Source organism: Lissotriton helveticus, chromosome 2_1, assembly GCF_964261635.1.
Source record: "Lissotriton helveticus chromosome 2_1, aLisHel1.1, whole genome shotgun sequence".
NCBI lineage: Eukaryota > Metazoa > Chordata > Amphibia > Caudata > Salamandridae > Lissotriton > Lissotriton helveticus.
The window spans coordinates 1,677,466,332-1,677,489,217 of NC_136059.1; the positions used below are offsets into that span (position 1 = coordinate 1,677,466,332).

The 22,886-nt window shown below is 49.7% G+C and overlaps 1 protein-coding gene across 1 annotated transcript in view; it reads left to right on the forward strand.

The window, feature by feature from the left end:
• LOC144818836 (uncharacterized) overlaps window positions 1-22,886 on the forward strand; it is a 1,999,126-nt gene that overhangs the window by 1,476,530 nt on the left and 499,710 nt on the right. Inside the window, 1 exon segment of the mRNA XM_078676624.1 lies at window positions 9,707-10,012. Within this exon segment, the coding sequence (XP_078532750.1) occupies window positions 9,707-10,012 (306 nt within the window).

The window sequence follows — 22,886 nt, forward strand, 5'->3', positions numbered from 1 at the left end:
CCTCGACGCCGTCGGGTGCTCCGGCCCCGACGTCGCCGACGGCTCCGGCCCCGGTGCCGCAGGGACCTTCAGGGTCGACGCCGGCTGGTCACCCGGCCTCTCCGGCGCCGATTCCATCGGGGCAACCCACGGCGCCGCCCCGCGTGGCGCCGGGTCTCCGGCTCCGGGCGGCGCCGCCCCCATTCCCTCTCCGACTCCGGCCGCGGAGTCGAACCGGCGTCGCCCGACGCCGAGTCCGACGCCGATGGGGCCTGTTGACCCCGGGGAGTCGGTCTACATTGTTGACTCCGAATATGGTGAGGATGTAGATTGCGGAGAGGAGTGGGAGGGGTCTGAGGACCCTCTGACCCGCGAGTGTCAGTACGATGTGGACTGGACAGGTGACTTGGGTGACGCCAGTTGTCTGGATGACTCCCCCAACCCTGGCTTTGTCTCGCCTCCTACCGTGGCTACGGAGGAGGGGGCAGCTTATTCAGTGGTATTGATGAGGGCTGCCAAGGCCTTACACCTTGAGCTCCCCGTCGCGGCCGTGAGGACTAACATCCTCACTGAGGTACTCAAACCGCAGTCATGCCCACAGGAGCCACTGCTGCCGTTCAATGAGGCCTTAACTGACGTTCTTTTGGGCACGTGGTCCAGGCCCGCTTCAGGTTCGCCTGTTGATAGGAACGTGGCCAGACGCCACCGTCCGTGTACGGATGACCCAAAGTTCTTGTCCACCCATCCCACCCCTGAGAGCCTGGTGATCCAGGCCTCGACTTCCCAGACCGCATTCCCGTCGGCCCCGCCCGACCGGGAATCTAAGAGGTACGACCAGTATGGGAAGAAGGTCTTTTCGTCCCTGAATCTGGGACTGCGGTCTTGCAACACCGCGTGCCTCTTAGGCCGCTACACCCACTCTGTGGGATACGGTCGCGGAACTGCTGCCTGAATGCCCGCAGGAGGTACGGGCTAAGCTCGGCAAGGCTATGATTGAAGGCCGAGACGCAGCAAGATACTCCATACGGTGTGGTCTTGATACGACCGACTCACTGGGCAGGGCGATGTCCACGACGGTGGCGATTCGTCGCCACGCCTGGCTGAGATCCGCCAATTTCTCGGCAGATGTCCAGTCTGCATTGATGGCCATGCCGTTTGATGGCAGTCGCCTGTTTGGCGACAAAGCGGACCATGCGCTGGAACGCTTCAAGGACTCCAGGGTCACGGCCAAGTCCTTGGGTCTCTCGACCCAGCGCCAGCAGACGGGTTCGTTTCGCTCCTTTCGTGGCCACGGAAGGGGCGGTCCCACACGTGCTGCCAGCCACGCGCCGCAACAGACTTCTCAACGCGGCGGCGGCCGTGGGAACCCCCGTGGTGGCGGCGAGGTCAGACCACACCTCCCCCCGCAGCATCTGCCTCTAAATCCTCCTAGTCCGTGCTTTCAGGCCCATGTGACGCCAGTGGGCGGCAGGGTTCGCCATCACCTCTCCCACTGGTGCACGATAACATCGGACAGGTGGGTGCTGCAGCTCGTCCGAAGGGGCTACTCCCTCCCCTTCGAGACCACTCCTCCAGCCATGCCACCGCAGAACCACCGTGTGTCGGGGGACCACTTGACACTTCTGCAGGAGGAAGTTACAGCCCTCTTGGCCAAGGGGGCCATCGAGCACGTTCCTGGGTCTGGAAGAAGGGTGTGGTTGCTATTCCCACTACTTTCTGGTACCCAAGAAGGACAAAGGGGGCCTACGTCCTATCTTGGACCTAAGGGACGTCAACGGCTTCCTCCGGAAGGAGAAGTTCAAGATGTTGACATTGGCTCAGGTCTTGGCTGCTCTACACCCGCAAGACTGGATGGTAGCGTTGGACTTGCGGGATGCGTATTTTCACATCCCCGTCCTGCCGGCGTTACCTGCGGTTCACGGTAGGCCAGGAGCATTTTCAGTTTATCGTGCTCCCCTTCGGCCTTACCAGCGCCCCACGGGTGTTCACAAAGGTGATGGCGGTGGTCGCAGCCCATCTGCGCAGATCAGGGGTTTTCAGTCTTCCCCTATCTAGACGACTGGTTGTTGAAGGCGGGCTCGCCCCAGACAGTCGTCCACCACCTTCAGATGACGGCAGACCTCCTGCATGGGCTGGGGTTTTCCATCAATGTGCCGAAATCACACCTGTGTCCCTCCCAAAAGCTACTTTTCATCGGAGCGGTTCTCGACTCGGCGCAGTTTCGGGTCTATCCACCGGAACGGCGGGTCCAGGATATACAGGCTTTGATTCCCATCTTCCAGCCGTTATCCCGGGTTTCGGTCAGGTTGACGCTGCGGCTGCTGGGGCTGATGGCTTCCTGCATCCTTCTGGTGCATCACGCCCGGTGGCGGATGCGGGCTCTGCAGTGGGACCTGAAGTTTCAGTGGGCCCAGCATCAGGGCAACTTGTCCGACCATGTCTTGATCTCGGAGGGCACTGCGAGACAACTGCAGTGGTGGCTTACGGACCGCGATTGGGTCAGCGGCAGATCCCTCTCCCTTCCCCAACCGGAGCACGTTGTTGTGACGGACGCGTCCCTCCAGGGCTGGGGAGGCCACTTGGGAGAGGCGGAGATCAGAGGCCTCTGGTCTCCGGCGGAGTCCCGGCTCCATATAAACCTGTTGGAGCTGCGGGCGATTCGTCTGGCACTGAAGGCATTCCTCCCCTTTGTCAACGGGAGTGTAGTGCAGGTGTTCACGGACAACACCACCGCCATGTGGTACTGCAACAAACAAGGCGGGGTGGGGTCGTGGACCCTTTGCCAGGAGGCCCTGCGTCTCTGGCAATGGCTGGAACGTCAGGGCGTGACTCTGACGGTTCAACACCTGGCAGGTTCTCTGAACGCCAGGGCGGACGAACTCAGCCGTCGGTGCTCGATGGATCACAAATGGCGTCTGAACTCGGACGTGGCGCAAGGCCTCTTTCTGCGATAGGGAGAGCCTTGGTTAGATCTATTCGCCACAGAAGAGAACGCGCAATGTCATCAGTTCTGCGCGTTGGAGTTTCCAAGACTGCACTCGCACGGCGACGCCTTTCGGCGCGAGTGGAGTTGCGGTCTGTTATACGCCTTTCCGCCTATACCACTTCTGCCCAGAGTGCTGAAGAAGATCAGGCGCGACCGGGCCCAAGTCATCCTTGTGGCTCCGGACTGGGCTCGAAGATACTGGTATCCCAAGCTACTCAGCATGTCAGTCGGTCCCCCGATCCGCCTGCCCCTTCAGGAGGACCTTCTGTCGCAGCAGCAGGGGACGGTCCTCCACCCGAACCTGTCCAGCCTCCACCTCCATGCGTGGAGATTGAGCGGCGACAGTTGAGGCCATTCGACTTGCCTCCTGAAGTCTGTGATGTGATTCTGGCAGCCAGGCGTCCCTCAACGAAGTCGGTATACGCCTGCCGGTAGAACAGATTTGTGGCATGGTGCACAGCAAAGGCTGTGGATCCTCTTTCTGCCCCTCTTTCCGAGGTTCTCCTCTTTCTTCTCTCTCTTGCCCAGCAGGGCTCTGCTCTGGGCACTATCAAGGGCTACCTTTCTGCCCTTTCGGCCTTTCTGAGGCTGCCTGATCAACCTTCTTTGTTCAAGTCCCCTATTGTGACAAGATTCTTGAAGGGCATCACACACATGTATCCACCTGTTCCGTTTGTGATGCCTCAGTGGGACTTGAACCTGGTTCTGACCTTCCTGATGTGCGCTCCCTTTGAGCCACTTCATTCCTGTCCTCTCCGTCTCCTGACTTTAAAGAAGGCCTTCCTGGTTGCCATCACCTCTGCCAGGAGAGTGAGTGAGCTCCAGGCTCTTTCTGTCAAACCTCCTTTCATGTCCATTCATCCAGACAAGGTGGTTCTGAGAACTAGACCTTCTTTCCTGCCCAAAGTAGTCTCTGCTTTTCACATCGGGCAGTCCATCACCTTACCCTCCTTCTTCCCGCCTCCGCATCCTTCAAAGGATGAAGAGCGGCTCCATCGTCTGGACCCAAAACGTGCGCTTTCATTTTATATGGATCGCACTCGCCAGTTCCGGGTGGATGACCAACTGTTTGTTGGCTACGTGGGTGCGAAGAAGGGACGGGCGGTGCATAAGCGGACCATCTCTCGGTGGGTCGTCCTGTGCATCAAAGCGTGCTACTCTTTGGCTCGGAAGGAGCCTCCTGTTGGGCTGAGGGCCCATTCCACTCGGGCCACGGCGGCTACTACTGCTCTGGGCCGGGGAGTCCCCTTGCAGGACATTTGTCAGGCGGCTACGTGGGCATCGCTGCACACGTTTGCACAGCACTACTGCCTGGACAGTCTAGTCCGGAGGGATGGCTTCTTTGGCCGTTCTGTCCTCCAGGACTTTCTGGTGTAAGCTGTATTGGTTCGCAGACCCACCACCGGGGTTGGTATTGCTGGGGTATCTATTCTAAGGTAAGGAATCTAATACTAACCTGTTTCTTTCAGATGAACAAGTTACTTACCTTCGGTAACGATATATCTGTAAGAAACAGTAGTTAGTATTAGATTCCTTACCGCCCCTCCCATCCTCCCCGTTCTGCGAACTGATACATAGGGTTAAGGTCATCCCCTTTAGGGCCCTAGTTTCGCATGGCACCAGTGTTGGTTCGTACATGGCTCTGCGTGTTCTGGCGCGGAAAAGCTGTGTACAAAGAACTGACGTCAGCGCGCGGAGGCGGCGTCTATATACTCCAGCGACGTCATCACGGCGCACGACGCCAACGACGGACGCGGAGCCGCAGGGGACGCCTGCAGACGACGCCTACCGAAGCGCATGGGTACTGCTACGCAAAAGTTTCCGGATCCAGACTGACGCCTGGGGATATTCTAAGGTAAGGAATCTAAAACTAACTACTGTTTCTTACAGATATATCGTTACCGAAGGTAAGTAACTTGTTCGTTACTAGCATTGGCTGCTGGCATTCTGGTGATATTTTGTTTTGTGAAAAATGGGTGCCCGTCCTGCGTTTCAAGACGCTCAGTCCCGCCTGGTACTGTTTCGCAACAGAATGCTTGAATACTATGGTACGCTGCCGCTTGCCACCTTAAGTGCAGCGTGTGGATTATCGTTTCGATTTTCCTATTTTTCATGTGTCCAGCCTGTCTTTCATTGCCTGAGCTGCGATTTCGATTGGGCCCTGTATTTGTGTCTCAGCAAGATGGCTTCTCCTGACGTGGATTTTAATCATCTCATGAGTCCCTTAGTTGCTCACGAGTTGCTTTGTTCCGACGAAAGGATTATGGCCTTGGCAGCGATGCATGGAGTACTGGGTCGTTGGAATGTATTTGCAGCGGCGCAAGATTTCTTGGGACACAGCTTCATTGAGTTCCCACCGAGTTGTCCTCTCATGGTGCTAGAGGCTCCGGTACTTGAAGAGCATGTATGTTCTTTCCCACTATTGAATTGGATGGCTGATTTGTTTTCTGATGATGACAGTGACTTCCTTTTGGAAGCTGTTGCTGCGTATTTTGCATATTCAGTCCTTGGCTGAAACCAATCGAAGCTTTTATGAACATTGAATATTTTTGAAATATGTTTACAAAATTATGACTAAATTTACATGTCCTAGAACTATTGACTTTGACAAAGTTGAATTTTTCGAATTTTTTAATTTTTTCAGAGTTATGTCCCATTTTGTTCGATTCACAGAACTATTGACTTTGAACAAATTGTCAAGATACAATTTTGTATTTTTTGAAATGATGAAAATATTTTGTTCTCAATTACTCAAATTAACTCTGCACTTCAACGTTGAGCCCCTTATGTTATTTTGTCTGGTCCGGGCTCGGATCATGGGGGGATATCATATTTGCCTATATGCTGTGTTAAGTTAGCATGAGCTTAGTAGAAGATTAAACGCCATTTTTTCCTGTCTGCTGCTTTTGCACATGACACATAAACTGTTGTTATAACTTTGAGCCTAGTAGAGCGCTTTGGATTCACACGAGAATAATATGTTATTACTCCATCAGCTTTGCTTAGTGAACTATGTCTGTACACTGAGTGCTGAAGCCTTCAAGGATAACACGACACAGTGGTTGTGGTGAGGTCTGACCTTCGCACCTTCCTAGACATAACATACATACAGCGGCAGCCAAATTCTGGCTTTAGGGACGTTTTATATTGCTTCACGCAGCTCACACAGACACACTTGATGGTGCTTCGCACGCAGAGAGCTGGTGGAAGATGATGTGATCACTTACCACTAGGATATTGAGGTATGGGCCGCCCTGCTAAAACCCAACGAGACCTTCTTAGATATAATATAATATGCTAGTTAGGAAGGGTGAGAATCAGGTGTTGTTAAAGCCGATTCATTTCAGCATTTTATTATGTTGTCACCTTGTGTATTCTATGGACTAGTAGCTATGCTGATTATTTTGCTTCTTATAATATGTTTGCTGGTATTATCTAAGATACTGCGTTTGAGAACCCTACATTAGGGAATAAACATTTCAAATATGCTTGCGTCCTCATTTAATCCTTGTTTTGAATTGAAATGATTGTATAACGAAAGAGTGTTCATGTGTTCCACGTTACCCGAGGTAATCTAAGTCCATGTTCTGGTTTGTCTAAATATTGGGAGTTTGTTATGACCAATAAGACACTGTAGCTAGTCTGGTAAGGGGATTTTGGGTACTAAGGTGAGTTTTGGCACACCCTAATTCACTGAGGTTCCAAGTCTCTATGCACAGTTCTGTAGGAGAACGGAATCCCTGCTAAAAGTAAAAAACGAAAATGGCTGTAATTCACTATTAGGACATGCCACACACATCAGGGCTTGTCCTATCTTATACTTACAATGCACCCTGCCCTTGGGCCTACCATAGGAGCGACTGATATGAAGAAAAGGGAAGGTTTAGGGACTGGGAAGTGGGTGCACTTGCCCAGTCAGCATGATCGTACCAGACTGCACGCAGGCTCTGCAATGGCAGACCTTAGACACATTTTACAAGGCTGCTTCTGTGGGTGGCACAACCAGTGCTGCAGGCCCACCAGCAGTATTTGGATTACACGCACTGGCACACTCAGTGCACTAGACTAGGGTCTGACAATTAAACCAAAATAGCTAAACATAGAATCACTAATCCATGCATCAATTTACAATAGGGAGCACCTGCACTATGGCACTGAATAGCAGTGGCACAGTGCCCAAAGCATCTAATACCAGCAAAATCACATGAGGCAACCGCAAAAATGGAAGGGAGACCCATGCCAATGGTGCCAGGTCTAACACTGGTCTTCACGTAAGTTAGCTGGATTGTTGATCATTTCTGTTTTTGATTTAGTTGGAGTCAGTTGTAGGGATGGAGCGGAGGGGGCTCTTGAGACCCGGACTGAGTCTACTAAGGTGGTGAAAACCACAGGAATATTTGCCCACTGGTCCACAATGGCCGCACATGAACATGAGCAGGTTGTTTGTGAAGTAAAGATCAAGTTTGTGATATGGTCCATTTTTCCTTTCAAATCTGCCAAACACATAGCTATTGCCTGCAAGAGATCCATTTGCAAATCCATCTTGGAGGTTGCCAAAGTAAAGCTTTGGCCGTTCTGTGTTGTGGGTTAGTGAGTTTTGGCGATTCGGAGGCAGCCATGAAACTTGGATTTTCTATGTTTTGAGAGGTGCAGTGATAGTGATTTGTTCCACTAGATAGTCTATACAGCTGTGGAGTGGAGTCCAGGGTTTTCTCAATTTTAGTTTCAAGTTGCTGTAAAAATGATACTGAAAGTTCTCCCAAATCTTGTTTTTTCAAGGCAACGGGAGAGCCTGTGCCCGCAATCAAGGAAGGATGCTGCTGAATGTGTGAATTAGATTGGTGTATTTGTGCCTCAATTATTGTAGATCTTCTTGGCACACATGAGGCTGATTTAGAACTGTCAATAAGAGATGATTAGTGAAGGTCCATTGAAGCAGAGCTTGTGTACTCGTTAGGGAATTCGGGAGGAAGTCTGGCCCCAAGGGCAGTTGGATAAGACTGTTGACAATGTCAGTGTTTGGGCAAGAAAAAGAGCAGCGTTTTGTCTTCGTAGGGCAGAGGTCCTGGGAGTTTGTTGCAGAGGGGAAGGAGTCTTGCCGAAGTCACACCTGATTCCCTCTCAGGGTTGTGTGCACAATATACTTAGCCAGCCTCCTACACTAATATGCCCAGAAAGCTGCTGCTGTCGCTAAACAGGAAATCTATAAGTGGATTGTTGCTTTCTTATAGATCTGCAAAGAGGCTTCATGCCAACTAACTTTGCAAATTGAATCCTCTTCAGCCTCAGGTTGGTCAGCTACTTTGGCTATTTTTAGACATGTTTCCTAAAACAAGCTAGTGGTCCACTTGGGCTTTCTCTGAAGCCTTTCCTGCTCAGTACTCGCCATATTTTAAGGCAGGTGGAAGTGCAATGAGGAGTCAGCAATTAGATAGACTGTCTACCAGAAACAGCATAACCGAAGGTCAGTAACTTTTTTAATTGCTTGTAAATGTTCCACAATTAGTCTGCAAGATGAGTCCATCAATACTGTCACTGTCTTACGGAATGTTTATCTAACTCTTGTTAACTTTGCTCTGTTTCAGTTTAACTCGCCACATCTTGTGCTACTCACTGTGCTCCATACAGGTGCATCCAATTTGATATTTTTCCTAATTGTAGTTCATAAGCATTATTTAAAATGCTTCCCCTAACCTTGCCAGATATCCTTGCCGGCATCATCATCTTAATCTCTTAAACTCAGTCTACCCTCTCAGCATATCTGTTTTCCTGTGATAATTCCGTCATTTATTTAAACATGCAGCCATCCTTTCTCACTCTTTCGAAAATGACCCTTACTCTTTCTTGTACCACATATCTCTAAACTCTCTGTAAGCTTTGCCTACCTTGTACTGTCTGCATCCCTTACACTTAGCTCTATACTTTTCCATATTTCAATTGGTTCTTTGATTTCTATGCTTTGTCATTTTCTTTTCTCGTTGCCAAAAACTGTTGCTTTGGCTGAAGACATTGCTAAAGCTTAATCGTATTTAGTTTTAACCTTCTTTGGCTCTGTTGTATGGATCGTTCATTAATTCTTCTTCCATACCCTGTTCTTAACAATTTTAAGGTGTATGAGTTGTGTTAAAATGGCCCTGTTACGTAGTTCAGTTTTCTTGATCTATATTTACAATATATTGAAATCAAGCCACCTACCAGTCAAAACCCTTGTCCAAAATTCTGACATTGTCCTCTGACTACTTAATCGGATTGTACAGTTATATGTACATAAATAGTTCTATATTTGCTGAGTGTTTCTCAGTCACCCCTTTCCATGTCAATGCTTTTCAAGCTGGAGAAACATATTTTCTGTCTTTTCCCAGATGAGCGATCGCAATGAGATGGTAATTTGTAGGGTCGGAGTAATGTAGTGATAGTCGCATAACTCTTCTGTCACATTGACTACCTGGCATTCAGAGAAGGTGCCACTTTGTCTTTATTCCCCAAGTTTAATATGGCGTTAAAGCAGTAGGTGTTTTAGTAAAAATGTTGCCCGAAAACCTTCAAATGTGGGAAATGTGTAACCACTGAGCATCTTATAGAAAACCATTACGGAAATGTTTTACAGTGATTGGTCATTTTGCATTTGTTCCTATTATAGTTTGATTAACAGCTTATATTTCTTTGGACTTGTAGCTAATGTATAGTAACTTGTTTTCCATGAATGCATGGCTAATTGTTGCATTAATAACTTTGTTCTAGTTGTCATCTATAAAGGAAGCAATGCTTCAAGAGACGAAAGAGAAAGAGCAACTATTTGCTGAGAGAGAAAAACTCATGCAAGAACACCAAAAGCAAACATCTTGTGTTCAACAACTTGAAGATCAATTAAAGACTTGTGAATCTCAAATAGAAACTTTAAAAGGTGAAAACAATCCCGAAGTTGCCAAACTTAAAGAACAAATAATAATTATAACTCGTGAAAAGGATGAGCTGCAGCAGATAAAGAAGGCACTTAGTGCAGAAACTGATGAACTCAAAAATAAGATGCAAAACAATACAGTCATGGTAAGTCGATTGCTTCTAAACTGCATGTAGAATTAACTCCCTCCCCGGTACTTGTGACCCCTTGAAACCTGGAATTTCACATAATCAGAAGGCATCCCCGGGAACTGAATGTACAAACAAGTACACCATATATTTGTGCCCATCTATGTTTTTCTGAAAATCATCCAGGGCTCTGTGACAGAATTGATGTGTTTGAAGTATAACTAGACCTAAAGGATGGAGGAAAGACAAGAGGAGATATACTTACCTCCCTATCTCGATCAGAAGCAAACGACCATTCATTCACTAAGTATGTTGCCTTGTTGGTTAGAAACCCCATTAGCAAGAGCATGTTAATGCCTTGCCAGTTGTTGCTGTAAGAGATTTCTCCTTTCATAGTAAAAGATCTCAGATTTAAAACGAGGGATGAACCCTGCTTAGTAGAAGTAAATAACTGTTTACAGTTGCCTGGCAAATCCCAAGAAAGCCTTTGTGAGAAGTTGGCCTGGTATATGATGTTCACTATTCTAGTGAGCACCTTGCACCAGTCCAAACAACCCTTATGGTGATGGTTGTAAAGTTAACCTTATAGACCAGCTATCCTAGTGGTAGCATGGACAAAGCAGTCCTAGGATAAACTCAAGAGGGCATGTGAAGCCAGCTGTTTTACCATATGCAATCCTTTTAATACCAAATGAAAGGACACCACACAGGTTATATATTCAAAATATATATGTATTTATTTCTAAACAACCCCCTGAACTCTTTATGAGCACAGGACCACAAGCGCATAACAAGTAACTTAATATAACATACAAAAGTTGCACAAATATGGATAGGCCCTGGTGGCCCATAAAACCATATACTAAAATAGTGGTATAAGAACCACGTCACGAACAATGGTAAGGCCTAGGTCCTTGAGAATTGCTGGGGCTACACTGGACTAACAGTTGTTAGGGAGCAGGAGGCCCACAGGATGCGGGTGCAGTGTCTAAATGCACACGTGTGCACACATAGAAGTCAATGGGTGCGTAAAGATAGAAAGTAAAAGAGTTAGGAGTCTTCCGACTGGACTAGAACTTAACCATTTGAAACTAGGACACTAGGGGTGTAAACCTCTACAGAAGCACAGTAGTACTCGCATTACCTCACCCACAGGAAGCGGGTGCATAGGTGTCAAAGTGCGTCTGGTTTCGTCGTGGAGTTCTATGAAGCCTTGGAGAAAAGATGCTGCAGGCGACCAGGAGAGAAGAGTCCGGTTGGATCCAAGAATACCTGAAAGCAGAGGGGACAGAGTCTGGGTCACTAGCCAGTGACCAGGATGGAACCAGGAAGGAACCAGGCGATGTCGGGTTGCGATCAGGTGCTGTCGTGAAGTTTGTCTCCGCTGCCACGTGGACCAGGAGGTGTCGACGACGACCAGGTGCTGGACATGGACTGTCCCACGAAGGCTCTCGCTGTCGGCGGTGTCGGTTCTCGATTCGGAGTCAACAGGCTTTGGCAAATGCAACCCATGCAGGGATCGAAGATGGCTTCTGGATCAGACCAGCAAGGTCTGATGGGCATCTTCTTTTTCAGGAGAGCAAGGGCCAGTCTGGAGCAACCAGACCAGCTTTGGAAAATCAAAGGTTCATCGTCACAGAGGCCACTAGCAAAGTGGCAAGTGACCGGACAGACGCGTCGAGCAGGAAAATGCATAAGGGCCCCACGCAGCACTCTGTGAGTGTGGAGAGGTGATCTTCGGTGCAAAGGATGCTCGGGGCTGGGGCTTCTCAATACCCAATGCACAGCTTCGAGGGTGCCTCAGGAGCTGCCCAGAAAGCACTTCGCTGGCTTTTCAAGATGGCCGGTCCCACGTGTCTCGTCGCCTCCACGGGTCTCAGCTTTGCTGTGGATCGGGCTGTTGGATGTCTGGAAGTCCGGTTCTTGTCAGGCTCTGTCGTTCGAGCTCCGGCGGGAGCAGCGATAGAGCAAACCGTTGAGCGCTTGATGGTGCCTGCTTGCACAGGGTGGTCACTCCTTGACCACAAGGAGATTCTTCAGTCTTCTACGTCGAGTAGGATGTTGAAGGGTCCAGAGTTTCGTATCAGAGTTTCAGTCAGGATTATCTAAAGTCTTGGGACTCAGCTCCTACCTATATACCAAATCTAGGGGCTGGATTACCTGCTAGGTCCCTCCTATGGGTGGGACCCAGGAAGGGGGTGGTTACACCCCTTTCCCTTTGTCCAGTTTCGCGCCAGAGCTGGGGCTGGAGTGCCCAAGCACCGGTTTGAACTGGCCTATGCATGTCACACCTTGTGTGCCCCAGGCAGTGTCTAGTTTCATTCAGCCCTCCCTTCCCCAATCCACTATCCCCTGTCTGGGGTGGTGCTAGCACCTCCCTGTGACAGGAAACCTATTGTCCAGGCTTCCCCTGCCGGAGTTTCTTCCAGCAGCAGGAGGCCAGACTTGTGTCTGTGGCAGCAGCATCCATTTTGTGATGCTGAGGCCCTGGTTAACTTTAACCGGGATTAATGGAAGTAAAATGTCTTCTCCCTCTAGAAGGTTGGAATGCTACCCCCGTCGCCAGAATTGGCGAGGGGGTAGTATTCGAAGACACCTCCTGGTCCAGGTGGCTGCAGAGACAAGCGTCCACTCTTCACCTGATCGCGACGACAGCACCTGGTTCCTTCCTGGTTCCACACCGGGCACTGGCTAGTGACTTTGAACATTGTCCCCTCTGCTTTCAGGTCCTCTTCTTCACCGATCCACCCTTGGATCGCACCGGACATCTTCCTCCTGGTCGCCTGCAGCATCTTTTGTTTCAGGCTCCATTGACTTAAACGCGAGAACCCGACACACTTTGGCACCTATGCACCCGCAGCCCGTGTGTGAGGTAACAAGAGCATTTCGGTGCTCAAGGGTAGTCTAACTGTCCTAGTGTCCAGTTCCACAGTCGTTTTAGTCCTACCTAGTCAAGATTGTCCGTACTTATCTTTAACTTGAACTGTACTGTCCATAGACACTGTTACGCATCTCGCGTGTGAGTTCACACTCTCCACACGTGTGCCTCCTATTACTTACCTAGAGTTAGTGTAGCGTGGTCCCATCGATCCTACAGCCTCTAGACAGCTCCATTCCTTTTATCGACTTTCACATTCCACTTACGTAGTATATGGTTTGTCGTGCCTCTAGGGCACCATTGTAATTTTGTGCAACTTGTCGTATTTTTCGTAGGAGATTGTCATGTGCTTAGCCCTCTGACCTCATAAAGAGTTCAGAGGTGTTGTTATTAATAAATATACTGTTTATTTTCATAACAACCTGTGTGGTGTCCTTTCACTTGGTATTCAAGGGGTTATATTGTGGTAAAACAGCTGGCTTCACATGCCAAAAGAGTTTAGCCTAAGACTGCTTTGTCCATGCTACCATTAGGATAGCTGGTCTATAAGGTTGACTTACAACCAATCACCATAAGGGTTGTTTGGACTGATACAAGGTGATCACTAGAACTAGTGAGCATCATATATCAGGCCAACTTCTCACAGTGCTCGCACCTCCCAAGGCAGGAAACCCTTTGTCCAAGCCTCCCTTGCTGGAAGGACTCCCAGCAGCAGGAGGTCAGACTTGTGTCTGTGGTGGCAGCATCCATTTTGTGATGCCAAGGCTCGAGTTAACTTTAACCAGGGTTTTCAGTTACATACATGTCGTGTCCCTCTAGAAGGGTGGCATGTTACCCCCGTCGCCAGAATTGGCGAGGGGGTAGTATTCCAATTCGTATGACACCTTACTCGACATGTTTTGATAATGTTATACCAGAGTTAGCATTTAACCGCGAGGATTATAATGCACTTAAGAGTATATGGTATAGCGTTATCATGGAACAGCTATTAGGACTTGGTTCCGCAAGCTGCAGACGGGCTCAGCTCATGCCAGAGCCCCATCTCACATAATTCCAAGCACTCTGCCTTCACGATTGATAAGGCCTGCCATAGGAGTGACTGCTAGGAATATATGTGTCCATTTTAGGGTTAGATATAGGTATACTATATCTATAGCAAAGGGTGATTACACCACCTTGCCCCAGCTGTCTTGCAGTCAGTTGTGTCAGTTTTGGATGGCCAGCCAGGGTTGGCATAATACATGCTGCAGCCCCTGGTAGGCCCTGGGTACGCCTATGCCCTGGATACCTAAGGTACTCTGTACAGGGACTGATAAGGTGGCCCAGTACCAACTGGTAAATGCACCTAAAGTACATGGATGTCAATTTAGAGAGAGAACAGCTAGGCTGTGGGTCTGATTAGCAGGCCCACAGCCAGGGATAGTCGTAAACCAGTGAAGCAAAAAGCAAAAATCTGGGGTGACCATAGGATTGCAGACCCCACTCTCCTACAGGCATTTCTTGGCCTGTAACCTGGTCATAGCAAGGACATGTGAGGAGATACCTAACATTTCTACATGACCACATGGAGGATTCCAAATCATTGCCCAAGAGACAATCCACTGGGAGGTCTGAACTACCTACAACCCTTTTGAGGCCAGTTACCCCTCCCCAGGAGAAATTAACAACTGCCATACTGTGATTGGTAGTGAAGTTGCTAGCATTGGTCACTAGGTAGTCTGAAACTAGCATGATCTGATCCGGGTCCACAAAGGTTGGTGTCACCATAGTGACACTGGCACATATGTCCCTGTAGGCCTGAGCCATTTTTCTATTGATTAAAGGCGTTTGCCGATAGTAGGAGTCATATCCATGTCCCCACTACAGACCAGAACAGCCTGAGTAGGTATTCTGACTAAGTCAGAACCCACCTCAGTTCCCAGGGTTAACCCACTATAGCCTTGGGGGGTACACTACCACTACTAACTGGACTAGGGGGTACAGGTGCCTTAGGGGCTGTAGTGGTAGGTGCTGGGCCTTTCTCGGTGCACTCACTAAACCAGTGAGTCTTAGTTTTACAGTACTGACACCATGGTTTCATTGGAACATCAGTCTTCTTCTTTTGGGAATTCTGGGACCCACCCTCCTTAGATTGTTGGGGCCCTGTTGAAAACTTCTGGTCATTTTGTTGATTCTGGTTACTACCCTTTTGGTCTGCTTTCTTTTGGCCACCACCCTGGTTCTGGTTCTGCTGCTTAACCCTGGTTCTGACCCATCTGTCTGCCTTCTTTCCCAATTCTTGGGGAGAGGTCAGATCTGAGTCAATCCGGTGCTGATGCAAGAACTGGTTCTGACAATTATTTAAGATTTGTTCTCTCATTATAAGATTGTACAATCCTGTGTAATCAGTAACTTTACTTCCCAGTAACCAGCCTTCCAAAGCCTTAGTAGCACAATCAACAAGTGAGTCCAATCCTGAGCCTGAGTTTTCTGGGTGTCTCTGAACATCAACCTGTACTGTTCAGTTGTTAAGCCAAACCCATCAATCAGTGCATTTTTCAGGACTTGGTAGTCATTAGCATCCTCATCTCTAACAGTGAGGAGCTTGTCTCTACCTTTACCTTCAAAGGAGAGCCACAATATAGCTGCCCACTGACTCTGGGGTACCTGCTGTACTTTGCAAGCCCTCTCCAGAGCAGTCGTCCATTTGTGGATGTCATCTCCTGACTTATAGGAGGGCACTATTTTACTCAGGTGTCTATTATCAAAACTCCTGTCTTTATCTCCAGGGATAATGCTGCCACCAGTGGGTGCTAACCCACTCAATTGTTGCTCTCTAGCAAAAGCAAGTTTTTCCTTGGCAAGGGCAAGTTCTTCCCTTTGGATCCTCAGATTAACTTCCTTCATCTTTGCCTGATGCTCTCTTCTCTGAGGGGAAGTCATCCTCCTCTGAGCAGATGCATGAGAGACCTGGGAGTGAACAGATCTATTGGAGTCTCTGGAGTGAGACCTATCTCTTCTAATCCCAAGGTTAGGCCTGCCTGTGGTTAGGTCTGGGGCTCCCCCAGACCCTCCCCCATGTAGGCCTAAGTTGGCCCTAGTAAGTCTGCTGACTAAAGGTTGGCCATTGTCTGCCTCATCCTCAGATAAGTCCCCTTCTTCCCTACCATCTACATTCTCTGTTTCAGGGAGGTTAGAGTCTTGGTCCTCTTCTAAGAGGGGCATGCTCCCATCTGCTGGATCAGAGGGGCCTGTGTTAGACGCCCTTCTAGCATCATATGTCTCTAAGAGACCTAACAGAAAAGGAGTAGTAGGGTTAGAACCCTGTTTCAGCTTCCTGGAGGTACACAATTGTCATCTCCTGGAAGCTGAGGCTGTGGAGTGTCACCAACCACAAGGGGAGTCGCTGAGGCCTCTCCTGTGATAGACATGCTTTCTAGTGAGGTGTAAGTGGTGCACTTACCTACACTATGGGTTTTCCTACTGATCCCTTGCTAAGAGTTGTAGTCAGGGTGTGCTAGGCCCGTACCTTATGTGATCTTTCAAATGATATCTCAAGATTATATTCGGTAAAAACAACAGCAAGCTCAAATCCCAACCGCTGCACACGAATGTGAGAAGTTGGCCTGATATATGATGCTCACTAATTCTAGTGATCACCTTGTATCAGTCCAAACAACCCTTATGGTGATTGGTTGTAAGTCAACCTTATAGACCAGCTATCCTAATGGTAGCATGGACAAAGCAGTCTTAGGCTAAATTCTTTTGGCATGTGAAGCCAGCTGTTTTACCACATAAAACCCCTTGAATACCAGATGAAAGGACACCACACAGGTTGTTATGAAAATAAACAGTATATTTATTAATAACAAACACCTCTGAACTCTTTGAGATCAGAGGGCTAAGCACATAACAATCTCTTAAGAAAAATACGATAATTTGCACAAATTACAATGGCGCCCTAGGGGCACGACAAACCATATACTAAGTAAATGGTATAAGGAAATCGATAGAGGAAATGGAGATGCCCAGAGGCTGTAGGATCACTGGGACTACACTACCCTAACCTTAGGTAAGTAGCAGGAGGGTCACGGGACGCGTGTGCAGAGTGTGAACTCACACGCGAGATGCGGAACAAAGTCAATGGGCAGAACAAATTACGAAAAGGTAAGTAAAAGACAGTTCCGACGAGTTAGGACTAAAACAACTGGATATCTGGACACTAGGAGAGTCAATCTACCCTTGAGCACCGAAATGCTCTTGTTACCTCACCCACGGGCAGCGGGTGCATAGGTGCCAAAGTGTGTCGGGTTTCCGCGTTGAAGTCAATGGAGCCTTGAAGAAAGATGCTGCAGGCGACCAGGAGGAAGATGTCCGGTGCGATCCAAGGGTGGATCGAGGAAGAAGAGGACCTGAAAGCAGAGGGGACAGTGTTCAAAGTCACTAGCCAGTGACCGGTGTGGAACCAGGAAGGAACCAGATGCTGTCGTCGCGATCAGGTGAAGAGTGGACGCTTGTCTCTGCAGCCACGTGGACCAGGAGGTTTCTGCCACGACCAGGATGGAGGCACGAGCTGTCCCACGCAGGCTCTCGCTGTCGGTGGTGTCCGATCCGGATTTGGAGTCAACAGGTCTTGGCAAAGGCAACCCACGCGGTGAGTGGAAACGGCGTCTGGTGCGGACCAGGAGGGTCCGGGGTACTTCTCTTTTGGAAGGAAGCAAGGGCCAGTCTGGAGCAACAAGACCAGCAGTGTAGATTTCGTGGATCGTCGTCTGGGAGGCCACTAGCCAGCCGGCAAGTGACCAGACAACGCGTCGAGCAGCAACCAAGCAAAAGGGCACCACGCAGATCTCGTGGATGCTGGAGGGCTGGTCTTCGGTGCAGGAGCTGCTCGGGGCTGGGGCTTCTCAGCCCCCAAAGCACTTACTCGAGGATGCCTCTGAAGTCGTGCTGGAAGCGAAGTGCAGTTTCTTCAAGATGGCTGGTCACATGTGTCTCGTCGCACGCAAGGATCTCAGCTGTGCTGCAGATGTAGGTTGAGGTCGGAGAGGTCTGGAAGTCCGGATCTCGCCGGGCTCTGAAGTCTGGTTCCGGCAGGAAGGACGACAAAGTGAACCGCTAGGACGCTTGATGGTGCCTGCAGTTGCAGGGTGGACACTCCTTGCCCACAAGGGAGATTCTTCAGTCTTCTGGGGAGCAGAACGTCTAAGTCCAGAGTTTCTTCTTTGTAGAGTTGTTCAGGATAATCTAACTTGGAATGGGACCAGCTCCTACCTTTATCCTGCTAAAGGGGGCTGTACTAGTGACTAGGTCCCTCCCATGGGTGGGACCAGGAGGGGGGTGGTTACACCTCCTATCCTTTATCCGGTTTCGTGCCAGAGCTGGGGCTGGAGTGCCCCAGCAACTGGTTTGAACCGAGGTATGCACAGGGACACCGTGTGTGCCCCAGGCATGTCTCATTCCTTTCAGCCCTCCCTACCTCAATACACAAAATCCTGTCTGGGGTGGTGCTAGCACCTCCCAAGGCAGGAAACCCTTTTTCCAGGACTCCCTTGCTGGAAGGACTCCCAGCAGCAGGAGGCCTGACTTGTGTCTGTGGTGGCAGCATCCATTTTGTGATGCTGAGGCTTCGTTTAACTTTAACCGGGGTTCACAGTTACATACATGTTGTGTCCCTCTAAAAGGGTGGAATGCAACCCCCGTTGCCAGAACTGGCGAGGGGCTAGTATTCCAATTCGTATGACACCTTACTCGACATGTTTTGATAATGTTATACCAGAGTTAGCATTTACCCGCGAGGTTGATAATGCACTTAAGAGTATATGGTATAGCGTTATCATGGAACAGCTATAAGGACTTGGTTCCGCAAGCTGCAGACAGTCTCAGCTCATGCTAGAGCACCATCTCACATAATTCCAAGCACTCTGCCTTCAGGATTGATAAGGCCTGCCATAGGAGTGACTGATAGGAATATATGTGTCCATTTTGGGGTTAGATATAGGTGTACTATATCTACAGCAAAGGGTGATTACACCACCTTGCCCCAGCTGTCTTACCACCCAGTTGTGTCTGTTTAGATGGCCAGCCAGGGGTGGCATAATACATGCTTCAGTCCCTGGTAGGCCTTGGGTTCACCTATGCCCTGGGTACCTAAGGTACACTGTACATGGGCTGATTAGGTGCATTTACCAATTGGTATTGGGACACCTTAAGTACATGGATGTCAATTTAGAGAGAGAACAGCTAGGCTGTGGGTCTGATTAGCAGGCCCACAGCCAGGGAAAGTCGTAAACCAGTGAAGCAAAAAGCAAAAATCTGGGGTGACCATAGGATTGCAGACCCTACTCTCCTACAGGTAGCATTCCACCCTTCTAGAGGGAGAAGACATGTTAGTTCCTACTATCCCGGTTTAAAGTAACCAGAGCCCCAGCTTTACAAAATGGACGCTGCTGCCCCGACAAATTCTGACCTCCTGCTGCTGGGAGTCCTTCCAGTCACGGAGGTTTGGACAATAGGTTTCCTGCCTGGTGAGGTGCGAGCACCACCCCAGACAGGAGTTTGTGTAGTGGACAGGGAGGGCTGAATAGAAACAGACACTGCCTGGAGCACACTAGGTGCTCCATGCATACCCCGGTTCAAACCGGTTGCTGGGGCACTCCAGCCCCAGCGCGAAACTGGACAAAGGAAAGGGGGTGTAACCACCCCCCTTTGTTGTCCCACCCATAGGAGGGACCTAGTGATTAAACCAGCCCCCATTAGTTGTATAAAGGTAGGAGTTGACCCTGGAGACTTTAGATTAATCCTGGAATCGACTTGAAACTAAACTCTGGACCCTTCGACATTCACCTGAGCTGAAGACTGAAGAAATCTCCCTTGTGGCCAAGGAGTCACCACCCTGGGCAACCAGGCACCATCCAGCAACTCGGTGGCTTGCTTTGTGCCCGTTCCCGTCGGAACCTGAGCACAGAGCCCGACAAGATCCTGACTCCCAGACCTCCTTGACCCCGCTGCACGACTCCAGCACAGCTGAGCACCGTGGAAGGCGTCGAGACACGTGGGACCAGACATCTTGGAAAGCCTGCAACTTGCTAACAGCGTAGCTCCTGAGGCATCCTCGAAGCTGTGCACTGGGGACCGAGACACCCAGACACTGAGCTCCACCTGCACCGAAGACCAGCCCTCCACACTCCACGAGATCTGCTTGGGGCCCTTCTGCTTGTGTTCTGCTCGACGCGTCGTCCGGTTGCTGGCCAGTTGGCTATAAGCCCTGTGGCGACGATCCTTTTGAAAATCCATCACTGGTCTGGTTGCTCCAGACTGGCCCTTGCTTCCCTGAAAAGGTGAAGTACCTCAGACCCTCCTGGTCTGCACCAGAAGCCCTTTGTGTATCCTACGTGGGTTGCTTTTCCTTAGGCTTGTTGGCTACGATCTTGAAGTCGACCCCTCCATCTGCGAGAACCTTCGTGGGACAGCTCCTCTCCAGCACCTGGTCGTCCTCGACGCCTCCTGGTCCGCGTGGCTGCAAAGACAAGCTTCATGACAGCGCCTGATTGCTCCTCGACGACGTCTGGTTCCTTACTGGTTACACCCGGTCACTGGCTAGTGACCTAGACTCTATCCCCTCTGCTTTTACGTCTTCTTCAACTCCGATCCACCCTTGGATCCCCCCCGGACATCTTCCTCCTGGTCGCCTACAGCATCTTCTTCCAAAGTTCCATACGAATCAACGAAAAAACACAACACACTTTGACACCTATGCACCCGCAGCCCATGGGTGAGTTAACGCGAGTACTTCGGTAGGGATTGACTATCCTAGTGTCTAGTTTTGATAGTTGTATCTTCCTAGTAAGACCGGAAGTGTCCTAAATCTTCAATTACTTACCTTTTAGGTTTCCATTGACTTTCCATTTACTCTCGCGTGAGTGTACAGACACTGCACGCGCCGCCTGTGGGTCTCCTACTCCTAAACTAAGGTTCAGATAGTGTAGCCCCAGCGATGCCCTAGGCCTTTACTTTTCACAAGTCGTGGTTCTTATGAGAGTGGGGTCTGCAATCCTATGGTCACCCCAGATTTTTGCTTTTTGCTTCACTGGTTTACGACTTTCCCTGGCTGTGGGCCTGCTAATCAGACCCACAGCCTAGCTGTTCTCTCTCTAAATTGACAACCATGTACTTTAGGTGCATTTACCAATTGGTACTGGGCTACCTTATCAGTCCCTCTACCCAGGACATAGGTGTACCCAGGGCCTACCAGGGGCTGAAGCACTTATTATGCCACCCCTGGCTGGCCATCTAAATCTGACACAACTGGCTGCATGACAGCTGGGGCAAGGTGGTGTAAACACCCTTTGCTATAGATATAGTATACCTATATCTAACCCTAAAATGGACACATATATTCCTATCAGTCACTCCTATGGAAGGCCTTATCAATCCTGAAGGCAGAGTGCTTGGAATTATGTGAGATGGTGCTCTGGCATGAGCTGAGCCCGTTTGCAGCTTGCGGAACCAAGTCCTAATAGCTGTTCCATGATGACGCTATACCATATACTCTTAAGTGCATTATCAACCTCGCGGTTAAATGCTAACTCTGGTATAACATTATCAAAACATGTCGAGTAAGGTGTCATACGATTTGGAATACTACCCCCTCGCCAATTCTGGCGACGGGGGTAGCATTCCACCCTTCTAGAGGGACACGACATGTATGTAACTGTGAACCCCGGTTAAAGTTAACTCGAGCCTCAGCATCACAAAATGGATGCTGCCACCACAGACACAAGTCTGACCTCCTGCTGCTGGGAGTCCTTCCAGCGAGGATGGCTTGGACAAAAGGTTTCCTGCCTTGGGAGGTGCTAGCACCACCCCAGACAGGATTTTGTGTATTGAGGTAGGGCATGTAGGAGAGTAGGGTCTGCAATCCTATGATCACCCAGATTTTTGCTTTTTGCTTCACTGGTTTACGACTTTCCCTGGCTGTGGGCCTGCTAATCAGACCCACAGCCTAGCTGTTCTCTCTACTCCAAATTGTACCCAGGTACTGAATTGGCACTGGGCCCTCTCAAGTCCCTGTACCCAGGGCTGAGGTGCACCCAGAAGTCTCCCAGGGGCTGCAGCATGTATTATGCCACCCCTGGGCTGACTAACTAAATCAGACACAACTGGCTGCTTGACAGCTGGGGCAAAGTGGTGTAATCACCCTTTGCTTTAGACATAGTATTCCTATATCTAAACCTAAATGGGCACACAGATCTCCTATCAGTCACTCCTATGGCAGGCCTTAACAATCCTGAAGGCAGAGTGCTTGGAATCGTGTGAGATAGTGCTCTGGCATGAGCTGAGCCTGTCTGCGGCTTTCGGGATCCATCCCTTAGCCGTTTCCATGATATCGCATACCATATACTCTTAAGTGCATTATAATCCTCGCAGTTATATGCCAACTCTGGTATCGCTTTATCAAAACATGTCGAGTAAGGTGTCATACGAATTGGAATACTAACCCCTCGCCAATTCTGGCAACGGGGTTAGCATTCCACCCTTCTAGAGGGACACGACATGTATGTAACCTGTAACCCCGGTTAAAGTCAGACATAGCCTTAGCTCCACAAAATGGATGCTGCCACCGAGACACAAGTCTGCCCTCCTGCTGCTGGGAGTCCTCCCAGCCCAGGAGGCAAGGACAAAGGGTTTCCTGCCAGGGGCGGTGCCAGCACCGTCCCAGACAGGATTTTGTGTATCCTAGGTAGGCAGGGCTTTAGAGGAAGGTGACTGCAAGTGGCACCCCGGTGCTCACTATGCATAGGCCGGCTGAAACCAGTTCCAGGGGCACTCCAGCCCCTGGCCTGGGGAAAGCCCGCCAAAGGAGAGGGGTGTAACCACCCCCCTCCTAGTCCCACCCATAGGGCAGGACTTAGTCGCGTGCCAGCCCCTTTTTGCAGGATAAAGGTAGGAACTGGCCCCCTTCCAAATCAGATCATCTTTGAATCCTGAAACTACTTTCCACGAAAGGAACTCAAGACTTCTTCCCAAGATTCT